Source organism: Ovis aries, chromosome 11 (assembly GCF_016772045.2).
Source record: "Ovis aries strain OAR_USU_Benz2616 breed Rambouillet chromosome 11, ARS-UI_Ramb_v3.0, whole genome shotgun sequence".
Lineage (NCBI taxonomy): Eukaryota > Metazoa > Chordata > Mammalia > Artiodactyla > Bovidae > Ovis > Ovis aries.
The window spans coordinates 48,425,482-48,450,846 of NC_056064.1; the positions used below are offsets into that span (position 1 = coordinate 48,425,482).

General features: G+C 40.8%; 1 protein-coding gene across 3 annotated transcripts in view; it reads left to right on the top strand.

Annotated features, from left to right (window-relative positions):
- Window positions 1-23,991, top strand: part of CEP95 (centrosomal protein 95) — a 36,570-nt gene extending 12,579 nt beyond the window's left edge. Inside the window, exons 7-20 of one of the 3 annotated variants that reach the window (XM_015098877.4) lie at window positions 9,705-9,836; window positions 10,531-10,724; window positions 12,293-12,405; window positions 12,592-12,721; window positions 13,328-13,478; window positions 16,116-16,255; window positions 17,013-17,102; window positions 17,882-18,011; window positions 18,768-18,937; window positions 19,050-19,124; window positions 20,710-20,862; window positions 22,938-23,084; window positions 23,342-23,413; window positions 23,673-23,991. In XM_015098877.4, coding sequence (XP_014954363.2) covers window positions 9,705-9,836; window positions 10,531-10,724; window positions 12,293-12,405; window positions 12,592-12,721; window positions 13,328-13,478; window positions 16,116-16,255; window positions 17,013-17,102; window positions 17,882-18,011; window positions 18,768-18,937; window positions 19,050-19,124; window positions 20,710-20,862; window positions 22,938-23,084; window positions 23,342-23,413; window positions 23,673-23,849 — 1,874 coding nt within the window. In that variant the 3' untranslated portion in view covers window positions 23,850-23,991. The remainder of the gene's footprint in view (window positions 1-9,704; window positions 9,837-10,530; window positions 10,725-12,292; window positions 12,406-12,591; window positions 12,722-13,327; window positions 13,479-16,115; window positions 16,256-17,012; window positions 17,103-17,881; window positions 18,012-18,767; window positions 18,938-19,049; window positions 19,125-20,709; window positions 20,863-22,937; window positions 23,085-23,341; window positions 23,414-23,672) is intronic. The other 2 variants (XM_015098878.4, XM_027974333.3) reach the window with 2 other exon arrangements.
- Window positions 23,992-25,365: the final 1,374 nt, after the last annotated feature.

The following is a 25,365-nucleotide window of genomic DNA, read 5'->3' on the forward strand; positions in this document are numbered from 1 at the left end:
CAGAAAAACTCGAACAGACTCTTTGGCCAAACAAGTTTCTTTTTTTTTGTTTTCGGCTGTGCTACACAGCTTGAGGGAATCTCAGTCCCCTGACCAGGGGTTGAACCTGGGCTGCAGGAGTGAAAGCCCGGACTCCTAACCGTTAGGCCAGCAGGGAACACCATATAGTTTCTTTTGTTGGGATACTCTTCCTCTTTGTCCCTGGCAGACTCACTCTGTACAAAGCCCGGCCTCTGAGGCTCTGTATTCCCACAGTGGGGTCTCCTTGCTTTATTTCACTAACACCATTCTCAACATTGCACAGTCACTTTCGAGTTCGATGTTATGTAAACTGAATTGCAGGGACAGCAGCCACCTCATACACATTCAGTCAGTATTTGTTCGGTGCCTTCCCTGTGCCAGGCAGTGGTGATGCGGCGCCAGACACACACACAACTCCCTTCCCTCGCGGCACGTATATTCCACTGGTGGGGGCAGTCAGTAAATACGACAAATAAGTGAAGTGTATAATAAAATTTTTCATGTTTGGCTTAGTATCCCCCAAATTAGGAAAACATCAGGCCCGCAGTAAGTATTTTTTGGAGTTGAAGAACAGGAATGGTAGAGTTGAATGAAGTACATTAAATTATGGCAGTCAAGGGGCCCACATTCTCTTCCAGACACCGTGCTGGCTGTGTGACTTAGGACAAGTCCCTTCTCTTTTCTGAGCCCCTGTTTCTTCCAGTGTGAAGATAGAGAATTCAACAAAAGCATCTCTGAAATGCTGCACTTCAGTATTCTTAATTCCAAAGAATAGACTCTCCTTTCCAAGGAATTGTGTTCAAAGAGCCTGAGCCTGGGAGGTCAGACAGTAGGCATAGATGTATACTTGCCACTAAGGTGGGCAAAGGAGCAGAATACCAGAGTCAAGTGTAGGTAATGCGAGAAGGTTTCTTCAAGGCAGAGTTGGATGAAAGGGATGGTGGTTTTAGAAATGGTATTCTGTGATAGCCAGTGCATGTAGAAAGGTTGTATCTATAAAAAGTGAATTACTTGTTTTCAGATTTTAGCTATTCAGATGAAATGCAATTCAAGGGAAAAAGAAAAGGTTGAGAGAAAAGCCAGGCTGAGGTGTTTGGGTTTGATATCATATGGTGGCTTTTTTTTATATTGGTTTAAGTCATTAGATTAATGTTGTCATACACATTCTTAGGCATCTAATTCAGACTTTAATTCCCGGATTGTAAGTCTTTATTGCAGTATAATGGACATATTATTATACAGGTATACAGTATGATTCTTTATTTGTGTATATTGCAAAAAGAATACCACAGTGTATCTTGTTCAGTCACTCAGTCGTGTCAGACTGTGACCCCACGGACTGCAGCGTGCCTGGCTTCCCTGTCCTTAACCGTCTCCTCGAGTCGGCTCACACTCATGTCCATTGATCAGTGATCCCATCCAACCGTCTTGTCCTCTGTTGCCCCCTTCTTTTCCTGCCCTCAGTCTTTCCCAGCATCAGGGTCTTTTCCAGTGAATCAGTTCTTTGCATCAAGTGGCCAAATTTATTGGAGCTTCAGCACCAGTCCTTCCAGTGAATATTCAGGGTTGGTTTCCTTTAGGTTTGACTGGTTTGATCTCCTTGCTGTTCAAGGGACTCTCAGTCTTCTCCACCATCACAATTGGAAAGCATCAATTTTCAGCATGCAGCCTTCTTAATGGACCAATTCTCACATCCATACGTGACTCCTAGAAAAACCGTAGCTTTGACTAGATGTTCCTTTGTCAGCAAAGTAATGTCTCTGCTTTTTAATGCACTGTCTTAGGTTTGTCATAACTTTTCTTCCAAGGAGCAAGTGTTTTTTAATTTCATGGCTGCAATCACCATCCACGGTGATTTTGGAACCCCAAAAAATAGTCTGTCACTGTTTCCATTTTTTTCCACATCTATTTGCCATGAGGTGATGGGACCAAATGCCATGATCTTTTTTGAATGTTGAGTTTTAAGCCAGCTTTTTCACTCTCCTCTTTCACTTTCATCAAGAGGCTCTTTAGTTCCTCTTTGCTTTCTGCCATTAGGGTGGTGTCTTCTGCATATCTGAGGTTGTTGCTATTTCTCCTGGCAGTCTTGATTCCAGCTTGAGCTTCATCCAGCCTGATATTTCACATGATATACACTGCGTGTAAGTTAAATAAGCAGGGTGACAATATCCAGACTTGACGTACGATGTACTCCTTTCCCAGCCTTGAACCAGTTTGTTGTTCCGTGTCCAGTTCTAACTGTTGCTTCTTAACCTGCATACAGGTTTCTCAGGAGGCAGGTAAGGTGGTCTGGTATTCCCATCTCATTAAGAATTTTCCAGTTTGTTGTGATCCACGTAGTCAAAGGTTTTAGCGTAGTCAGTGAAGCAGAAGTAGGTATTTTTCTGGAATTCCCTTTTTCTATGATCCAGCAGATGTTGGCAGTTTGATCTCTGGTTCCTCTGCCTTTTCTAAATCCAACTTGGATATCTGTAAGTTCTTTTTCACATACTGAAAAAAAGTATTTTTAAACCTTTTCTAAAATTGAGCCTAGCTTGAAGGATTTTGAGCGTTTCTTTGCTAGCATGTGAAATGAGTGCAATTGTGTGGTAGTCTGAACATTCTTTTGCATTGCCCTTCTTTGGAATGGGAATAAAAACTGACCTTTTCCAGTGCTATGCCCACTACTGAGTTTTCCAAATTTGCTGGCATATTGAGTGCAGCACTTTAACAACATCATCTTAAGTAGTTCAGCTGGAATTCCATCACCTCCACTAACTTTGTAGTAATGCTTCCTAAGGCCCACTTGACTTCACACTCCAGGATGTCTGACTCTAGGTGAGTGATCACACCATCATGGTTATCTTGGTCATTAAGACCTTTTTTGTACAGTTCTGTGTATTCTTGTCACCTCTTCTTAAATATCTTCTGCTTCTGTTAGGTCCAGACCATTTCTGTCCTTAATCGAGCCCATCTTTGCATGAAATGTTCCCTTGGTAGCTCTAATTTTCTTGAAGAGGTCTCTAGTCTTTCGCATTCTGTTGTTTTCCTCTATTTCTGTGCATTTTCCACCTAAGGCTTTTTTATCTCTCCTAGCTGTTCTTTGGAACTCTGCATTCAGATGGGTATATCTTTCCTTTTCTCCTTTGCCTTTCACTTCTCTTTTCTTCTCTTCTCAGCTATTTGTGAGGCCTCCTCAGACTACCATTTGGCCTTTTTGCATTTCTTTCTCTTGGGGATGGTTTTGATCCCTGCCTCTTGTACAGTGTTATGAACCTTCGTCCATATCTCTTCAGGCTCTCTGTCTATCAGGTCTAATCCCTTGAATCTATTTGTCACTTCCACTGTATAATCATAACAGATTTGATTTAGGTCATACTTGAAAGGTTTAGTGGTTTTCCCTACTTTCTTCAATTTAAGTCTGTATGTCTAATTAACATTCGTTACCTAAAACTTACCAATCTTTTCTTGTAATGAGAACTTTTACGACTCACTCTATTAGCAACTTTGAAGTATACAACAGTATTTTTTCTTAAACCTTTTTTAAAATTGAGAGACAATTAACATACAATATTATATGTGTCAGGTGTACAACATCGTGATTCACAATTTTTAAATTTTATACTCCATTTGTAGTTTTTATAGGTCTTCCCTGGTTTCTCAGATGGTAAAGAATCCACCTGCAGTGTGGGAGACCTGGGCTTGATCCCTGGGTGGGGAAGATCCCCTGGAGGAGGGCGTGGCAATCAACTCCAGTATTCCTGCTTGGAGAATCCCATGGACAGAGGAGCCTGGCGGGCTACAGTCCATGGGGTCACAAAGTCAGGACACAACTGAGTGACTGAACACGTAGTTATAAAATATTGGCTGTATTCCTTGTGTTGTATGATATATCCTTGTAGCTTTATTTTATACATAATAGTTTGTACTTCTTAACCCCCATCCCCATCGTGTCCCTCTCTCCACTGGTAACCATTAGTTTATTCTCTGTATCTGTGAGTTTATTTCCTTTCTGTTACAATCACTGCTTTTATTTTGTAGATTCCACACATAAGTGATTTCATATATAGTATTTGTCTTTCTCTAACTTACTTCACTTAGCATAATGCCCTCAAAGTCCACGCATGTTGTTGTAAATAGCAAAATTTTTCATTCTTTGTTATGACTGAGTAGTATTCCAGCGTGTGTGTACATAAACCATGTTTTTTCTATCCATCCGTTAATGGACACGGGTTGCTTCCTTATCTTGGTGATTAGAAATACTGCTGCTCTGAACATTGGGGTGCACGTGTCTTTTCAAATTAGTGTTCTCTTTTATTTTGAATATATAGCAGAAGTGGAGGTGCTGGGTCGTCTGGTAGTTCTGTTTGTAGCTCTTTGAAAAGCTGCTGCATTGTTCTGCACAGTCGCTGCACCAACTTACATTCCCACCAGCCGTGTACAAGGGTTCCCTCTTCTCCGCATCTCCAGTGACGTTTGTTATCTGTGGTCTTTTTGATAAGCCATTCTGACAAGTGTGAGGTGATAATCTCATTATGGTTTTAATTTGCATTTCTCTGATTAGCAGCATTGAGAGTCTCTTCATGTACCTGTGGCTATTGTATGTGTTCTTTGGGAAAATGTCTATTCAGGTTTTCTGCCCATTTTTAAATTGGGGTTTGTGTTTTTTATGTTGAGTTGTATGAGCTATTTATATACTTTGGCTATTAACCCCTTATCAGTCATCTCATTAGCAGATGTTTTCTAATTTTAAAGATTGTCTTTTTGTGATGGTTTTCTTTGCTGTGCAGAGCTTTTAAGTCTAACTAGGTCTCATTTGTTTCTGTTTCATTTGTCTATTTTTGGTTTTATTTCCTTTGCTTTAGGAGATAGATCCAAAAAGGTATTGGTATGATTGTTTCAAAAGGGGTTCTGCCTATATTTCCTTCTAGGAGTTTAATGGTTTTGGTCTTATATTTAGACCTATAATCCATTTTGAGTTTATTTTTGTATATGGTGTGGGAAAATGTTCTAGTTTCATTAATATGTAGCTGTCCAGTTTTCTCAGCACCACTTATTGAAGAGACAGTCTTACTGTATTTTTTGTTTTCTCACAGATTAATTTCAGTCTGTATATATATATATGATTGTTTTAAGTTGCTGATCTCTCACTTTCAAGTCCTTTTTAACAGCCTTGCATTTGTACACGCCTCCCCTCACAGTTATTGTTTTTGATTTTATATTTTATATCTAATTATTTTGTGGATCCCTTAACTGGGGTTCCCTGCTGGCTAAGTGGTAAAGAATCCGCCTGCCAGTGCAGGAGATACAGGTTCGACCTCTGGGTTAGGAAGATTCCCTGGAGAAGGAAATAGCAACCCAGTCCAGTATTCCTACCTGGGAAATTCCATGGACAGAGGAGCCTGGCAGGCTACAGTCCATGGGGGCACAAAAGAGTTGGACACGACTTGGCAACTAAACAACAGTTCCTTATTATGGATATTCATGATTTTGCTACTTTTGTCTTCTAACCTTATTAGCTTTGTGTGTGGGTGATTTCCTACCTTTTCTGTGTGGTTGCCTGTACCAGTGAACATTTTCATTTCATAATTTTCATGTTTCTACTTATAGCCTTTTTTTTCATTCAGAGGAGTTCCTTTAACATTTGTTGTAAAACTGGTTTGGTGATGCTGAACTCTTAGTTTTTGCTTGTCTGTAAGGCTTTTGATCTTGCCATCAAGTCTGAATGAGAGTCTTTCTGGGCAGAGTGTTCCTGGTTGTAGGTTTTTCCCTTTCATCACTTTAAATATAGCCTGTCACTCCCTTCTGGCCTTCAGAGTTTCTCCTAAGAAGTCAGCACATATCCTTGAGGGGATCCCCTTGTTTCTTCTCCCTTGTTGCTTTTAGTAACAAGAGCAGTTTTTAATTTTTACCCTTAGAACGAGAGTTGTCTTGTAATGTGGGACTTCCTGCACTTCCTGGACTTGGATATCTGTTCCTTTCCCGGGTGAGGGAAGTTTTCAGTTAATATGTCCTAAAATATCTTATCAGCTCCTTGTTCTCTCTCTTCTGGAACCTGTACAATGGGACTGTTAGTACACATGAAACTGCTAGAAATCTATTAAAATGTCATTTCTTATCATTTTCAAAAATTCATTCAGTGCCCCTGATTTCCACTACTCTCTTCTAGCTGGCTGATCCATTCCTCTATATCATTTAGTCTGTTTTTAATTCCTCTCAGTGTATTTTTCATTTTGGATATTGTATTCTTCATTTCTGTTTTGCTCTTTATTTTCTCTTGTTAAAAACTTCTAGCTTCTCATTCTGTGCAGCCGTTGTTCTCTCGAGTTCTTTGATCATCTTATGCAGTCACCACCCTGAACTCCCTTCTCTGGTAGATTGTCTGTCTCCACTTCACTTAGTCCTTCTGAGGTTTTACCTTGTTGCTTTGTCTGGAACATGTTCTGTCACCGCATTTTGCCTAAGTTGCTGTTTTTATTTTTATGTATCTGGTACGTTGATTATGTTTCCCTACTGAAGAAGTGGCTTTTTGTTGGAAATGCCTTTTGCATCCCAGCAACATGTCCCCCTCTCGTCACCTGAGCTGTATGCTCTAGCAGTTGTCTCTTTGAGGACTGCATTGGGCCTTCGGTTGTGGTGGGCTGTTTGGTACACTTGGTTGGCCCTTGGTCCAGTTGGTTGCCAGGCCTTGCCTTGTGCAGAGGCTGCCAGCTGCTGGTTGGCTGGTCAGAAGATGGCTAACTGTGTAACCTCAGAGACCCCCAGGGCTAGTGCTGGCTCAGTGGTGGGTGGAATCAGACCCTTGAAGCCTGCAGAGCTGTTTCCTGCTGGTTGGTGGGTAAAGCCAGATCCTGGCTTAGTGCTGCCCTAAACATGGGCAGAGCAGGTCTTGGAGTCTGGTTGCAGAGCCCAGGGGTCCCAGAGCTGGTGTCTGATTGCTGGGTGTGGACTGTTCCTGACACAGTTGGGTACAGGGTCTGGGGTGTCCTGAAGCTTGTGCTGGCCTGCTAGTGGCCAGGGCTGGGGCCCAGCTGTCCCAGTGAGGGGTCTGGCCTACCGCAGGACTAGTTTTCTTGCATCTGATGTCTGTCCCCTGGTGGGAGAAACTGGTCCAGAGGCTAGAGCAGGCTCCCTCGAGGCCAGAGCCAGCGGATCTAGATCTTGGAACTGCTGCATGCCCACTGGTGGGTGAGGTTCAGGGGGTCTTAAGGCAGCCTATCAGCTGATGGGTGGGGCTGTGTCCCTGCTCAGTTGCTTGGCCTGAGGTGTCCTAGCACTGGTACCTACAGGCTTTGGATAGGGCCAGGTCTTGGGGCCAATAAGCTAGAGGTAGGATTCCACAGTGATGCTGGCCGGCACCAAGGTCCACGTGGCAGGAGTTCCTCACAACGGCTGCCACTAGTGTCTGTGCCTGGGGTGAGCTGCCGCTGCCACCTGTCTCACCAGGAGACTCTTGAGTTCAGGAAGTGGGTCTGGCCTAGGCTCCTCTCAAATTACTGCTTCTGTCCCCAGTCCCAGAATAGAGATTTTGTGTGTGCCCTTTAAGAATGAAATTTCTTTCCTGCAGCCCTTTGGACTCCTAAAAGTAATCACCACTTGCCTTCAAAGCCAGATGTTCTGAGGGCTCATCTTCCCAGTGTAGGACCTTCAGGCCAGGGAGCTCACTCCTTTGGGAGAACCTCTGCAATGTAATTATTCCCCAGTTCGTGGTCACCCACCATACCTTGGGGTATGCGACTTGGCTTTATTGCAAGTCTGCCCCTCCTACCATCTCGCTCTGGTTCCTTTTTGATGTCTTTAGTAATAGGAGATCTTTTTTGGTAGATTCCTATCTTTTTCATCGACTGTTGTTCAGCAGATGGTTGTGGTTTTGGTGTGCCCATGAGAAGTGAGTTCAGATTCTTTGTACTCTGGCGTCTTGGCCATCCTCCCTTCCTTATTCCTTTTCCGTGAGTAAGGAGAAATCCCTTCCTAAGCATCTTGTAATAAGATAGACAGCAGGATCTCGTCATGATGCAAACCTGGCCGAGGCAGGCTGCTCTGTGACTTGAGTTGGGGAGGCGGTGCTGAGGCCTCTGTAAGGCCTGGGTTTGCTTTACAGTTGGTGTGAACTAGGCTCATGGAGGAGGAGGCTTCTGGCGCCCAGGGCACTGCCTACTCAACACAGTATTAATTGTAGTCACCATACTGTACACTGGGGCTTCCCTAGTGGCTCAGACAGTAAAGAATCTGCCTGCAGTGCCGGACACCCGGATTCGATCCCTGGATTGGGAAGATCCCCTGAAGAGAGGAGTGGCAACCCACTCCAGTATTGTTTCATGGAGAATTCCATGGACAGAGGAGCCTGGTGGGCTACAGTCTGTGGGGTAGCAAAGAGTCGGAGACGACTAAGCAACTAAAACTTTTACTTACTGTACGTTAAATCCCCATGACTTATTTATTGTATAATGGCAAGTTTGTGCTTCTATCTTCACTCATTTGTTCTACTGTGGACCCTTTTTTTTGGTAAATGAGATATTATGTATGTATTATATAAATACTTATATAATTTTTTTCTTGTCTGTGCCATGCAGCTTGCAGGATCTCAGTTCCCTGACCAGGGGATGAACCCAGGCCACAGCAGTAAAAGTCCAGAATCTTAACTGTTAGGCCACCAAGGAAATCCCTAATTGAAATATTATTAATGTTTACAGTAGGGAAGTTCACAATCTCTGCAGTGATAAAACAGTAGGTTCTAAAACAATCTGAAGATTGAGAGATAATTAAATGTGTAACTTTCATTCTGACAAAAGTTCTAGATGATAATTAACCATGAGTTTTTAGGAGAAATTCCATCAAAAATGAGGAAATCCATTTTGTTTATGGGGAGTTTGTGTATTGTAGATTTTCAAGGCAGCAACGTGTCCAACTCTTTGCGACCCCATGGACTGTAGCCCACCAGGCTTCTCCATCCATGGGATTTTCCAGGCAAGAATACTGGAGTGAGTTGCCATTTCCTTCTCTAGGAGATCTTCCCGACCCAGGGATTGAACCCGGATCTCCTGCATTGTAGGCAGACGCTTTACCGTCTGAGCCACCAGAGAAGATTAGCAAAGTGGTATTGCCTCAATTTCAGAACTATTTTAATACTGCTTTCTATGTAATATAATAATAATATGGAGCTGATTCAAAATATTAACCATTCAAAAATTAGACAAAACTTGAGATTTCCCTGGTGGTCCAATGACTAAGACTCTGCACTCCCAATGGAGGGAGCCAGAATTCATTCCCTGGTCAGAGAACTGGATCCCACATGCCCCGACTAAGACCTGGGGCATCCAAATAAATGAAAACAAATGTTTTTTTAAAAGAAAAAACATCAGAACATCTGTTTGACCTATAAATCTCTGATTATGGTTCCAACCAAGACTTCTAGCTCAGAGACACACCTGTGCAGCAGTTGGCGCTTCTACGACTCTGGCCCCTACTTGTCTAAAGCGGAGGAATGAACATTGTGTGAGACTGCTTTTAAGCTACATAAATGATTCTGGGCTACAGAACTACACGTTGCTACTAGCTATGACAAAGTAATTGGTACTTCAAGAAAGCAGACCAGCAGAGTTCTATGATTCATGTCATTTTCTGATATTTCTATCCTCAAGATACTAAACTTTCAGCTTTTAGTCTAACAGCAATAAAAAAATTTTACCTTTAATATTTTCTAGGTGCCCAAGGTCCTAATGAAATGCAGTCTAAAAAATCCTCAACCCTACCATGCTCTAGCTCACAAGAAGAAGCAGTGTTGAACCCTCCCTCTAGTTTTTTGTCCAAGAGCAGGACATCCTTTGTTGAAGACAGTGAGTAGTAATGCACAGAGTTCTTGAGATTGTGGCTGGGAGCTGGAGGTAGCTGATCGTGAGCAGTGCTATTAGCCTTTTTACTTTTGTTGCTCTACAGTTAATGCAATTTTTGGTTTCACATGACCTCATTTGTAAATGTTTACTATTAATTATGAACTTGGATGTCTTCTGAAGATGGTCTTTGGTCCTATGTTTGCATCCACTATTTTATTATTTAAATCCTCTCAAAGGCTTTAGGACCGTAAGTGTCTCTGATACATTAGTTTATGAGTTGGTGGTCTTCAAATTAACTTGAAAAATAGTCTCATTTCATATTATCTCTAGGATTTTCATATGGTTAGTATTATATAAAGTCATAGTTGATGGCTAACTATTTTTATAATGTATAGATGAACCATAATTTATATAGCTATTCAAGCCATTTAGGTTTTTAGTAATTTTTCATCATTTTTAAATAACTTTTTAGGAAACTATTATAATAATATTAAAATTATATTCTTCCTGATTTAATTAGGTCCCTACTTGTTCATTGAGAATGAGTCCCTATTTCTGTTGTCTTTTCGGTGTACTTTTCTTAAAATCAGGTTTAAAATATATTTCTAAGTAGTGTGTGTGTGCACTTGTTTGTATAGGGTATATGTATATGTGAAATGATTTATGTCTTAATGTCCACTTTGATTTGTCCAACTAGCAGGAATTTCTTCTGTGGATATGATCCCAAGTGCTAGGAAGTTAGGGGAGCCTATCCGGTCAGCTGTTCCTTTACATCCCCCTTACCACCCTTCAGAACCCCGAGCTCCCTGCCCCATAGGAAGAGAATACTTGCGTTCCAGTCACTGCTCCCCTACCATGAATTCTACCGGAGAAGGCACGGCATTTTCTACGGTAAGTAGAAAAGCTTGCTTTCAGCTGGACCAAAGCCTACAGATTTATTTAAAAGCTCTCTGCTAGAATAGTAGTCAGGAATACTGCACTGACCAGAGAGCACTGTAGTTCTTAGAGTTCACCTCTGCACACACCTGCGTATTCTTCGCCTGGGAGACAGGGGCAGGATGACTGTGAAAGGGGAAATAGGATGAGCCAACACATACTGAGTGCTCATTTTGTGTTAGGCACAGTTCTGCATACTTCACAAATATTGGATAAATTACTTCTTACAACACAGCTCTGAAGTAGATACTATTTTTATTTCTTATGGGGAAACTGAAATACAGGGTTTAAGAACTTGTCTGAGGTCACACAGCAGTTGTAGAATTAGGATTAGAATTCAGGCATTCTAGCTTCAGAACCCATATTGTATGTATCTAATTTAATAATTGAAATTATTTAACAGAAAGTATAAAAAATAATCTTTCAGCCATATTCCTATTAATCCAGCATGAACTGCTATTAACATTCTGGCCTGTTTGCTTCTACTCTTTTCTTTGAAAATAAAAGCCTCCTTTATACAGTCATCATGTTCCTATTTTCCCAGCAACAAGAGCACTCAGGTATATGCCAAGGGTAGATGTATTTAAAAAATGATACACTGTCATTATTAAAAATTAAAACAATACCAAAAAAGTAAATTAGCATTAGGTGACCGTCATTCTAAACATTCTGAGCATCAGTTTAGATCAGAGGGTGAATGGATAAAGAGAGAAAGGGATCATAGGTTAGTGGTTACTTTGAGGGGGCTTGCAGGGGTGGTGGAAGGGCTTCTGAGTTGTTGGTTATCACCAACAACTTTTTTTATCTTTTTATCTTTTATCTTTTTTTTATCTTTTTCTTTACTGAGTGGCAGTTAAATGGAAATAATCATTTTGAACCAGTTCTTGAGAAGGACACTAACTTCAATTTTAAAAAGGTTTCTTTTAAATGTGATTATAATATAGTTTTTACTTAAAGGCATTACATTTAATTTTACTTTAATAGAAGAAAAAGATAAGTGAAATTAAAGAGCTAATTAAACATCAAATGTTTCTTAACCACAAGAAATATTTTCCATAAGATTCCCTCCAAAGTTAAGATATACCTTGTTTAAAATGTTGAATTTATATTCATATTTTAGAGATTTTGCTTATTTGGTTTGAACTGTTTCTGTTGACTTCATCATATGAAAGAAAATGATTTTAATACTTTACACTTCTGATTTGATCATTTTTCACTGTTCAGGTGTAGCCATAACCTCTGTAAATTTTCATATTTGAGACCACTTCACTTGCCTTTGTATTTGAATGACATCCTGAGCCATGCTTTTTCTTTGAGGACAAGTTTACAGACATTGCTCCATTCCTTTGGCATTGGTGATCAGTAGAGTGTTTTGACAAATGGGTTTTTTAAAAAGGCAAAACATGGAGAATAAAGGGACCTAGCTTTCTATCACAGGTCCTCCCTTCCCATCACACACAATATGTTGTTTTTTATGTCTTCCCTATGTCTTTTTCAAATCAATTCTCCTTTGTTTTTAATAGGAACCAGACAATAGAGTTTCGTTAACTTCCAAGTTGTCTAAAGATAGCAAACAGGAAATGTATCCAGCTCGGGACCGAGGCCCTAGGACAAGGAAACTTCCCAGAGAAAGAAGGTAACAGCACTGCAGGCTTCAGTGTTTACAGTTTGTTCGCAAAGGGATGTGAAGAGTTAAGGGTGTACTCTCCAGATTTAGCTGTGAAGGCCAGTATGAAACATTTGACAAAGCATGTACTACAGTTGTTCTGAACTAAGTAATGTACACTTGTCTATTTAAATGTCATATCACCTTTTATTACAGATATGAAAACAGAGCTGCAGTCTCATCCTGGGATTCACCTTTCTCCCAGAGGGCAGGAAAAAGGTTAACAGAACAAGAATTACGTGCAGTATCAGAGAAGCTATCTCAGCGCCTCTCTGAACTAGACTCGGCAAGTCTAATTTTTTTTGTCTTACCTGTATTGAGATTGTCATAGTTGGTGAGCATGTAAGTGATTTTCCAGTTAAGATGAGAGCTAAGCTTAATGAACTAGAAAGTTAATTTTATCTTAGTTACTGTGAAAATCTTCTGTAAGTCAAGCAGATGGGACATAGGCTGAGAAATTATCTCCTAGCCTTTTATGATATAACCAGATTTGGTACATATTCATCCAAATTTTATCAAATTCTGATTAAATAACAAATGATTGCATTAAACCATATATATTTAGATGCATATGTATTGTTTCTCTTTGTCACTAAAGACATTTTGATATAAAATTGGATGAGCTCTGATTTTCAAAAAATACTGTAGTTTGGAGATATCATTGAATAAATATATTAAGTCCCTGTGTGACTTACTCTTAAGGTTATTGGAACTGATAGCCTGTGGCACTGATATATATCCTTTAGAAACTCTGCATAAGCGTCTGAAAACTTGTGCCTGAACCTGTGCCTAATTATCAGAGAAAGCTTTTAAACGGTTTTATCTGTCTAATCCTTCCAACTTGCATTCTGCTGAAATCACTAACAGAGGTTAAAAAGAATTTTCTTGATAGATGTTAAAAAGTGCCCTGGGTGACCGAATGAAAGAAAAGACTGGCTCCGAAGAGAATATTGGAAATGAAGAGGTGGGAAGTGGAAATGACGAGACCCTGTCTCAGCACAGTGATGGCATTGTGGAGTACGGACCGAAGAAGCCAAGGCCAGGTAAAGCCTGTATGCGTTTCATCTAGATCGGTTTGAATTTTATCTTGTTCTTTTGTTTGGAACATATTCTACTGTTTCTTCATTTTCCTGACTTTGTGTTGGTTTCTGAGCAGTATGTAAAACAGCCACTCTCTCAGTCCTGAAGGAGTAGTCTTGGACAGGAGAGGACTCTTAGCATTCAGCCCATCCCTAGCTCCTGGTTGGTTCTCAAATCTTTGTGGGTGTCCAAGCCACTCTCTTCATTCTTAATGGCTCCTGGTAGTTGAGGGTGTGCCCTAACCCTTTTTGATGTGGGTTTTTTGTCATTTGGGTCACTCATCTAGTGTCTAGATTCTTTTCAGAGGAAATTATTCCATATGTAGTATATGTTAGTGTCTCTGGAGGAGATGAATTCAGGAGCCTGTATATTAACATCTTGAACTGGAACCCTCTCACCCTTGTCTTTTTACTTAAAAAAAAAAAAAATTTTTTTTTAATGTTTTAATTGAAGGATAAATTGCTTTATAGTATTATGTTGGTTTCTGCCAAACGTCATGAATGTTGATGAATCAGCCATAGATATACATATGTCTCCTCCCTCTTGAACTTCCCTCCCACCTCCCTCCGTATCCCACCCCTCTAGGTTTTTACAGAGCCCCAGTTTAAGTTCCCTGAGTCATATAGCAAATTCCCATTTCACCTCTTTTTTCTTTAACAGCATTGTGTTACCTGTCTAAATATGCTATTTTTAAAATTTACATAGATACTATATATATTATTCTGCAACTTTTTTTTTTCCTGTTAACATTGTTTTAAAAATCTGTTCGTACTTCTGGTTCACTCATTATAACTACTGTGTAACCAAGTTCATGCTTCCTTGGTGACTAAGACGGTAAAGAATCTGCCTGCAATCCAGGAGAGACCTAGGCTCGATCCCTAGGTTGGGAAGATCCCCTGGAGAAGGGAATGGCTACCCACTCCAGTATTCTCAGGGCTTCCCTAGTGGCTCAGACAGTAAAGAATCTTGCCTGCAATGTGGGAGACGTGGGTTCAGTCCCTGGGTTGGGAAGATCCCCTGGAGGAGAGAAGGGCTATCTACTCCAGCATTCTTGCATGGAGAATTCCACGGACGGAGGATCCTGGCGGGCTACAGTCTATAGGGTCATGAAGAGTCGGACATGACTGAGTGACACTGTTCACTGATTTCGTACAGTGTATCTCATTTATATGAGTGTGTATTTTTGTTTATGTGTATGTGGGGTTTTTTTTTGCTTCCAGATTTCATAACTACAAACAGTTCTGCAATGAACAACTTGTAATATGTGCAAAAGTTTCTCTAGGATCCACATCTTCCAGAATTGGTAGATCAGGGGTTTACACTTTATCATTGCCAAATTCCCCTCCAAAGCGATCGCACACATTTGTACTTATATGAGCAATGCATGACAGTTTCCGCCTTGCCACGTCCTTGCAGATGCTTCCTACTGCTTGTTCAGATAACTATCCCATTTTCCAGCAACTGAAATTCTGCATGTTTTGCATTCATTTTTATCTACTTTGGTCATCCCTTGTTTCTCTAGAAACAGTCCATTTCTCATCCAGAACTTACTTTTCAGTTGTTTTTTTTTTAACCTTAAGAATACTTTTTCCTTGTCTTGATTATTTCCTCTCTTCCCTGAGATTTGGCTTAGGTGGTCTCTAGGAACCCTCACCCTGTAATGTGCATGTTATACCATTTTGAAAACATATTGTAAGTTAAAATGTTTGGTTTATTGGATCTTCAATTTCTAAAGAATACATTGTGGACATAGTAAAAACGTTATTAAAACACCATTTAAAATAGATTGTGCAAGTTAGTTTTACTTAACTTGAGAGATTTAAATCAAGAGAGTAAAGAGACAAAAGCTCAAGGACACTTTACTTCTCTGGAAAAATTTATTTAGAAAGTTATCAAACCTTTCAAATTTCCTTGATGTCAGAGCTGTATTGAATTATTTACTTTTCCAAAAAGGCACAGAGTCCCCCTCTTCACAACTAGCAGATTTCTAAATGTATCTATAAACAATGGGACATAAAAAAGTTTGTGGAGGGAAGTAATTTGTTAGATCTCACAGGCAGTGTGGAATATGGGGGCTGGATCACTAAGTAGGGAAGAACAGGACTGCTTAAAAAGGCTAAATAACTTCTGTATATAAGGTGCTGCTTTATAAGGGTAAGGGGTGTGTGTGTGTGTGTGTGTGTGTATACACACACACATATACATACATACACACTTACATCCCCCTCCTCAGGACCTACATAGGTAAAAGGTTAGCAGACACACTGCTAGGATGGTTTAAATTTTTTTTTTCCCTCTCTCTACCACCAAGAATACTAAGTATAGGCCTTTGTGTGCAGCAGGCATTCCACATGTTGCTCCATTTTCAACCCAAAAGTGAATATAGAAACTTAGTACTTCTTTGAAACATTTTGAGCACATATTTATGTGCATCTGTCTGTTTGCTTGGTATATTAAACATACAAATAGAAATCACTTAGAGGAGAGCACATTTAGCACATTCACAGTCTCTTTGGATTTGGTAAAAATCAACTATTTGGTGCCAGCTTAACATTTTTGGCGCTCAGAAACTCACGGTATGTGTCTCTTTTGTGTTGCAGGACTTGCCATGCATAGAAAGGCACCCTCCAGATCTCATTCACTCTCTCCATCTCCAGTTAACAAAAACAAACAATTCCAGATGGAGAGAAAAAGGCAGCGAAAACCCAAAGAAACAGATATCCGCCGATTTCAAGCACAGGTATATCCCATCTCTTGACTGTTACTAGGCAGCAGGTATTACCATTATTTACCCTCAGCCAGATGCTACAGTGAACATGCTGTTGATTAAAGGCATAAAATGCATTTAAGATGCTTGAGCTGAGTGGATGACAAAATCATGTGACCTGGCTTTTATGTCCCCCACTATAAAACTCGTGCTCCTGAAACTCTAACAAAGCTAACCTTATATAGCCCAGTGCTCAGTGGATTAAGACGGTGTATCAGTGTAGACTGATATTTTCAGAGAGAGGTTTAGAAATAAAGAGAACTTGAGGTGGATTAACTGTGACAGACCATTTGAGTTACAGATAGGATGAAAATGCCCGAGACAGGAATGAAAGATGGTTAGGGTTCAACAGGAGAATGTATGATTACTGAGGAAGACTTTCTGCTGTGGAATAGTGATTTTGAAATGTAGCATAAATTTAGAACATTTAAGTTGTTTGCTATAGTATGTTTTATAATGGTGAAAACTAACTCAGGATGTAATTCAACATGTAACTTCCATCCAAGGGTGTATCAAAATCATTATAAACTGTGGGAACAAAAAAATAACATGAGGTAAAGTTTTATGTCTCAGTTAGGTATCTGTTAAATAATATATGTTTATTCATCAGTAGCCTGAAAGGAACTTTAAAAAAAGTGATTCAAATGGCAGTCTTAGGTAGATTTTTTTTCTTCGTTTTCATTTGTATGTTTTAAATAACTATAATATCATATGGCCTTTTCCCCTGTAGGCAATAACTGAGGCATTTGAAAAGGAACTAAGAAGAAATAAAGTTCAAGAGAATATTGGACCTCTAGGAATAAATGACGAGGAGGAAACAGTGGGTAAAAGTCTCTACTGTTAATAAATGCCATTTGATCAGATCAGTGGAAAAGTACAGAGATGATCTTTTTGAAAGGAAAAAAGAATCAACAAAACCTTAATCATTAGCCTCTTAAGCAGAATTTCATTTCATGGATGTGGATTTTCTTTTATTCATAGGGTAACCAAGCTGCTAAACTGTGGTACCAGAAACTCTAGTGTTTTTTCCTGCCTGCCTGAAACTTCCATCAGTTTTAAGGGCTTCTGTTGTTTTATCAGTTCACCAAGGCTTTAAAGACAGTCTGGGCTGACAAGTTAAAGAGGGGAGAGTAAGAGAAGACAGAAAATCCCAGTTCTAAGCTTGGTTGGAACAAACCCAAAGCATAAGTTTTCATTGCCTTTCAAAGGAATAGTTACAGAAGCTAAATGAAAGCATGGAAGAAAATACTTATGCTAAAATGTTCACAAACCAGGATATAGAATACAGTATGGTTATAACTAAACATTGGTTTAGAACTTTTGTAATCCACATGGAAAAACCTGTCAAAGAAGCAAGCACTCAGAACATTGCCGGTTGTCGTATTTAGCAGGTAGGACTATGGCAACTATGAAACCTGAATAAGATTCAATGCTTTTTCAAACTCCATGGGCTGCCAGAAACTAAAGAGGTATTTACCTTAGAGTCTGAGTAAGGTAGTTTGGTTGGGAATTACGTTGACTATTTTTGCTGATATGTAATATTTAAGATGATATATGAAAGAGCTATTGGACTTCTCATTCTATTGTTTTATGTCTAAGGAAAAAATATACAGAGAAGCTGTTCATAAAGGAACTCCAAAACGAAGTCAGCCCTGGAAGATTTACTCTAGAAAAACCACAACTCCAAGTCCAAGAGGTGCCTTGCCAAAGCCAAATAAAGCAGTTCCAAGTAAGAACCACAAAATTGTACTTTATGGAAAACTGGCATCCTTTGAAAGTGTGTGCTGCCTGCCAAGGACACAGCACTGAAAACTAACATCTACCAGTGAGCTGGACAAACTGCCCTCTTCTGCCTCTGCCGTATGCTAAATTTCTATAAAGAGAGATAAAACTCTTAAATGAGCCATTTCTTTAAAACTCTATAAGTATATGCCAGTACATTGGCACAAAGGAGTGCACTGGCTGACCTGCTGCTCCAGCTTCAGTTCTCTCTGTTCACTAAGTGCTGGCTGCCTTTTCTTTGTTTCTGGGAAGTTGGTAGAACCAAAGGGATGCTCCAAAGCAAGCAGAGGGCCTATCCAGCTCCTGCATATTGACAGTTGGCACCGAGGTGCATTTTCAAAGACCACTGACCTTTAACTACATCCTATTAGACACAGATTTTCCCTCCTGGGAGGGTTGGAGAGTCTGTTTGACCACACACACAGCATCCACCCCAGGCACTGAATCAGCTGAGCAGTTAGGATGGACTTCACAAGACCAGCATGTCCTCGGTCAGAAATGTTGAGCTTATTTTCAGCCTTACTAGTAGTTGGCTTGTCCCAATCAGAAAAGGAATGCAAAAGTAATAACATACTTTTAGACTTGTTCTTTTCAGGCTCAGAGCCATATCACGTAGATAAGCTTTGACTGAAGGTTGAATGAGATTTCTTCTTAAAAGCTGTCAGTAAGTTTCTCAGATTAAAATTTTTTTTTTACCTTGCAGTGAAAGTGAATGAACACAGTCTCCTGCCCCTGATGCTGGAGCAGTTTCCATTTCTCTATGTTTCTGGCCAAGCACTAAGCAAAATGTGGAGGCAGCAAATCGCACAGGTTGAGCAACTCAAAAAAGACGCACACAGAGAAAGTCAGTCAAAGAGGAAACTCCAGGACGAAGTAAGATGCTGTCAGTTAAGCACAGAAATACAGGGCAAAAAGAGGCAGAGCTTATCCTTGATAGTCCAGTGAATAGAGTTATTAACCTCCTTCTCTTCCATCCCACTTAAAGATAGAAGAAGCCTTGAGAAGGCATGACCTCCTTACTGCGCTTATCAAGAAAGAATATGAACATAACAAGAGACTGGTATGTCAAGAGCAAACTGGGTATTATATCTTTGAATTTGTGAATTATATTAATTACTTTTATTTGTACTAGCCAGGCAATATCCCTACTGACTCATACTTCCAGCATTTGCCTGTGGAAGCATTTAGGTCTTTAACCAACATTGACGTGAGGGTAAGGTACTAGGTACTTCATAAACACAGTTTTATTTTTTCTAATTTATTTTTTAATTGGAGGGTAATTGCTTGACAGAATTTTGCTCTTTTCTGCCAAATATCAGCATGAATTAGCTATAGGTATACATATGTCCCCTCTATCTTGAATCTTCCTCCTGAACTTCCCTCCCTATACAGTGTCTCTATAGTAACACAAAAGAGATGTTTTCTGTGAAATGAAAAAACTGAAGTTTTGAAATGTTAACTTGCCCTCAGTCTTGCCATAATCAGCAAGGGCAAGGTTAGATTTTAATCCAGGTCTGTCTCTACCTATGAGCCCCTTCAGGGTACCAGGTGGTTAACTCAAGTGTTCTTTTTGTCCTCTCCCTTCTTTCTCAGGTCCCAAATAGAAAGTTGAGGTTATTTATGCCTCCATTATAATTTGGGCTAACAATCGTATACTAGATAATGTTATCCTCTTAAGTATCATGAAGGGAGAGGACAGAGATCAAAGACAGTAATAAGCCAGAGGAAGAGACTGAGTATAGAGACAAGCTGCTGCTAAGTCGCTTCAGTCGTGTCCGACTCTGCAACCCCATAGATGGCAGCTCACCAGGCTCCCGTCCCTGGGATTTTCTAGGCAAGAACACTGGAGTGGGGTGCCATTTCCTTCTCCAGTGCATGAAAGTGAAAAGTCAAAGTGAAGTCGCTCAGTTGTGTCCGACTCTTCGCGACCCCATGGACTGTAGCCTGCCAGGCTCCTCTGTCCATGGGGATTCTCAAGGCAAGAGTACTGAAGTGGGGTGCCATTTCCTTCTCCAGTAGACAGGCAGCGAGAACTGAAACTCTCAACAGTTCGTAAGAAGGAAGGGGAAGCATCAGGAATTGCATGTGGGACTCTGGTGCTGGGGAGAAGAACACGCGTGTCTGGACAGGTAGTCTGAAGGCTTTTCCTTCATGACTTCATTTCATCCTCACTACTTTGCTAAGTTATCACCTGATTTCCTTAGTTTTGCATCTTTTGAGAGTGCCAGTTTTCTACTCCTTTTAAGTGGGCATGTGGGTATTACTTAGGTGACCTCCTGGAGGAACAGGGAGATGAGATTCTTGTTTGAGAGGGGCTCAGTGGAGATAGCTCTTCTTTTTCCGCTTTTTTGGCTACACAATGGCAGGCAGGCTCTTACTGCCCCTACCAGGGGTGGAGCCCATGCCCCCTGCAGTGGGAGCACAGAATCTTAACCACTGGGCTGTGGGGCAGCTCTTCTGACTCCGATGACGAACCTACCAACAGAGGCTGGCAGGCTTCCGGGGGCCACGCTCTGCGCAGCCAGCAGACCACAGGCCCTCCGCAGCCAGCTTGCTGCCTGAAGACATCGTGATGGGGAGCAGGGCTGATGAGAACCTCGGAGTCTGTCTTCCTCTTGTCCTTACCTCTTTTTCCTTTCCCGTAGCAAGACTTCAAAGACCGAATTCATAGGCAGAAATTGACCCAATCAAAGATAAAAGAAAATCGACAGCAGATTGTTCGTGCCCGAAAATATTATGATGATTATAGAGTTCAGTTGCGTTCAAAAATGATGAGAATGAGGAGCCGGGAAGAAATGGTAACTATGGCTTTTCTGTCCAATCCAATTAAAAAGATAAATTTTGTCTGTTACCTTTTTGAACCACCCTCATTGTGACGCTTGTCCTAATTTGAATGCAAGTCTGGAATGCTGGCTAGAGTTCAGACTTGTTCACACCTCATTTTATTACTGCCATAGTGCATCCCAGTCTATTCTCAGTCTCTACTACTATTTTTAAAATCAGAGTATAGTTGATTTGCAGTTGAAGTATAGTTGTGTTAATTACTGCTTTATAGCAATGACTCAGTTATACATACATTCTTTTCCTTTATGGTTTGTGAAAGGGTATTGACAAATATCCTATACAGTGGGACCTTGTTTCTCCATTCTCCATATGAAAGTTGACGCCTGCTAACCCCAGCTGAGCCTCTGCCTCCCTCCCCCTCAGTAGACAGGTTCACTTGTCATATTTTAGATTCCACGTATAAGTGATATGTATGGTATTTGTCTGTTTGACTCACTTAGTAAGATAATCTCGAGTTGCATCCATGTTGCTGCGAATGGCATTATTTTGTTCTTTTTATGACTGAGTAATGTTCCATTGCATATATGTCCCACATCTTCTGTATCCACCCATTCATCTGCTGATGGACGTTTAAGTTGTTTCTGTGTCTTGGCTATGGTGAATAGTGCTGCTGTGAACATTAGGGTGCATGTATCTTTTCACATTATAGGTTTCTACAGATACATGCCCAGGAGCAGGAGTGCTGGATTATATGGAAATCCTATTCTTAGTTTTCTGAGGAACCTCCATATTGTTTTCCATAGTGGCTTCACCAGCTTCTGTTCCCACCGGCAGTGTTGGAGGATTCCCTTTTCTCCACGCCCTCCCCGGCATTTGTAGACTTTTTAATCATGGCCATTCTGGCTGGTGTGAAGTGATACTTCATTGTAGTTTTGATTTGCATTTCTCTAATAATTAGAGAGGTGGAGCATTTTTTCATGTGCCTGTTGGTTATCTGAATTTCTCCACTGCGCTTATCTTAATGTGAGGTCTTAATTCCCTCTGACCTCCTGTGTGTCAGTATTTTTCCAGGATGACTGCTTTAGGGGGCTGGGAACATGTTCTAAGAGACAGGAACTTAAGGTGTGATTATATGACCTTCGATTCTACTCAAAATCAGGAAAATAATGGATAGGTATGCTGTGAGATCTTTCCACAGGACACTTGCTATTTCATCCTTATCAAGCTTGTGATTTCAAACTAGCAATAAATTTCATCTCTAGAGTAAAACATTACGGTAATTCTACTTCATGGGACTGAATACTCTGAAGGGAGTCATACTAGTATCCTCATTTCTAGAGGATCCTTACTAAGGCTTTGAGGGGTTTAATAACTTCACACTGAAGTAATACCACCGACTAATGAATGCACGGCTGTACTTTGGTCAAGAATTCTTACTAATCAGTGGAGGACAAGTGGGCATATCCAAACCCTTTGAACAGTTGTTTATCTGTAGCCTAGTTAGATAATAACAACGCGGCCCTCAGCTACGCACAAGGGGACATGCAGCATTTACCTCTGCTCTAGGGTTATTTTCCCATATACATGGCTGCAGCAAAGAACCTTTGGAATACAGGAAAAGATGCTGAACAGCATTAATCATTGAAGGAATACAAATCAGAGCAACAGTGACATAAACTCTCACCCATAAAGGTGGCTAAAATAAAGTATTGGCAAGGATGTAGAAGTTGGAACACAGACGCAGGGCTGGTGGGGTTATAACAGGGCAACCACTTTGGAATACAGTCTGACAGCTCCTCAAAAGGTTAAACATGATCCAGCACCTTCACCCCAGGTAACTATACACAGATGTTCATACTGTAACAGCCCTATTTATAACAGACAAAAAGAGGAAACACTACCAGTGTCCATCAGTTGGTGAATTAGCAAAATGTGATATCCATATAGTAGAGTATTAAAGTATTACTTGCTAATATTTCCCCCCAAAAAACTTGGTGAAATACAGTCAGTATGCATACCTCTAGTTGGGCAAAATTTTATTCCTCCATGAAAACTCCACATAACTTTTTCTGACTTAAATAATTAACAGATATTTAAGAAACTGTTTGAAGAAGGTTTACAGATTCAAAAGCAAAGGTTACGAGACCTAAGAAACTATGCCAAAGAAAAGCGAGACGAACAAAAGAGACAGCACCAGAATGAACTGGACTCAATGGAGAACTACTATAAAGACCAGGTGGGTCCACCGCTGCTAGTGTACGTTCTGATGTGCTTGGTCTTGACCACCTGGGGTCATGAGTCTCTGTTAATTCAGAACTTGTCATACACAGGTTAGACTGACTGACTGACTAATTTAAGATTGAATTAGCTAGTGCTTGACCCCAGTATAGAGTCTGTACTGCTGATTTTCATTAAAGATTTTAAGCCTGTGAACATAATTGTTATATTTGGACTACAAATACAAGGTTTGGTTTTTTTCTTCCCTGTAAACAGTTTTCATTGCTGGCAGAAGCCATATCACAGGAACGTCAAGAGCTCAAAGCCAGAGAGAAATCACAGGCCCAGGTAATAATTAACAAGATAGAAATCATTAATTTACATTTTTAAGAAGTAGAAGTGGAGAGGATACTAATAAGGTCTATTAACGATTCAAAACCTGTATTCTGTGATTTTAACTTTACCTGTTCCAATCTCTGTGAGAGCTGCTGCTCAATTATTAAAATTACTGCAGAAGCTTAATGAGCAGGAAAGTAGAGAGGGAATAAAAATAGATGAGGGCCGGGATCGGGGTTGTGACCAGCAAGTGACATGAATTCTCTTTTAGATGTTATGTAAGGTGAAGAGAGAGCTGAGATCTAAGATGGAGAAGGAAATTCAACAACTGCAGTACATGATAACGCAGAACGACGACGATGCTTTTTTCCGGGAATTGGAAGCCGAGCGCTTCAAATGTCGGCTTCATTTGGCTTCGTTTCAGTACAGTAAAAACCCCTTCCTATGATGCCAGACTTGCTCAGTGTGGACTTACCAGGGCAGAGCTAGAACTGAGCCAGTAAAACAATCTAAACCAGAAGAATCATTTCTGAATGACTAGTACTCTTTATGAAATAACTTTTAAAATAAATCCTGTTTTTTTTTTTAAAGTTTACTGCTTTGAATTTGACCTAAAACTTTATAAGAGGTGCATGAAAGCAATTAACAAGCCTCAATTGAGCAGCAAGCTCCTGAAGCCTATTGCTTTAGGTGAACAAAAATAGCACTTGAGGACCAAAAGAAAAGATCTCTAATTCAGAAAAGAGCTAAAGTGTGGGCTTGTCATTAGAGGTTCCTTAGGGTTAAACCCTGAAAATATGATGGTTAAGTCTGTGTAACTTTGTCATGTGGAGGCTGGAAGACGAGAATTACGCACTATGGCCTCTGTCATTTGGGAGGGGTAACAGGTGTAAGATCGTCCATCTGTGCTCAAAAGAGCACTCGTGATGGCAGGTGGAAAGGAGTACACCACCCCTCTTTCCGGTGAGAGCAGAGGAGGAAGAAGGAAAAACTCGCTCAGGGTGATGTCCTTCCTGAATAGGAGGGCTTCAGTAAAAGCCAGGAGGTGCGGGGAGACTTCAGAGCAGTTGAGGAAATGGGAACTTTGCTAATCAAAGCCAGCGAATGGCAGAGGGCACCAGAGGAGGATTGGAAGGGAGAAGAGGGGCGCCCATTAGGGCATATGGAGAGGGGAGTATGTGGACAGGGACAGAGACCCAGGGAGGCCAGCTGGCGTGATAGGGCGGGGTCTGCTTACCTTGGGGAGAAGAGCAGCTGAACGCAATGCTCTGGTCCCACGTGCTGCCCTTTTGGAATAGCAGCTGACAGTGTGGGCCTCTAGGCAGGCAGGAGTTCCCTGCATAGCCAAATTTAGAGCATCATTAGAAGAGACATGCAGATAGCTGCAGTGCATACATTGTGACAGTCAGTGCCGGTGAATGGACAGAATGCGGGAAATGCACAAGAGCTAGAACATAAGGTCTAAAACTGGTAGAGAAAAATACCGTCTAGCTAGATGCACATGCTATATTCTTAAGTAAAATGAGCAGATCTTTAAAAAGCTGTGGTATGAGCGGGTATAATGCAGTGTGGTCAATACAGCGTAGGTGGAGGGTGGCCTCTGGCTCAGTCAGTGAAACAGCCACCTGCAAAGCAGGAGACTGTCTGCAGTGCAGAAGACCTGGGTTCGATCCCTGGATCAGCAAGATCCCCTGGAGAAGGAAACGGCAACCTGTGCAGTATTCTTGCCTGGGGATTCCCATGGACAGAGAAACCTAGCGGGCTACACGTACTCATTCATAGGTGGTTTCAAGGGTCAAAAACACCTTAGCAACTTAACCACCGAGGTCTGGAAGAACAGTCCCCAGGTGTGACTCAGATTATTAAACTAACTTTGCGTAATACACTACTCGAATTTGTTATAAAGGCATCACTATGCTTGTTTTTTCTTTTTTCCTTTTAATGCTTGAGGACTCTTAAGTTAA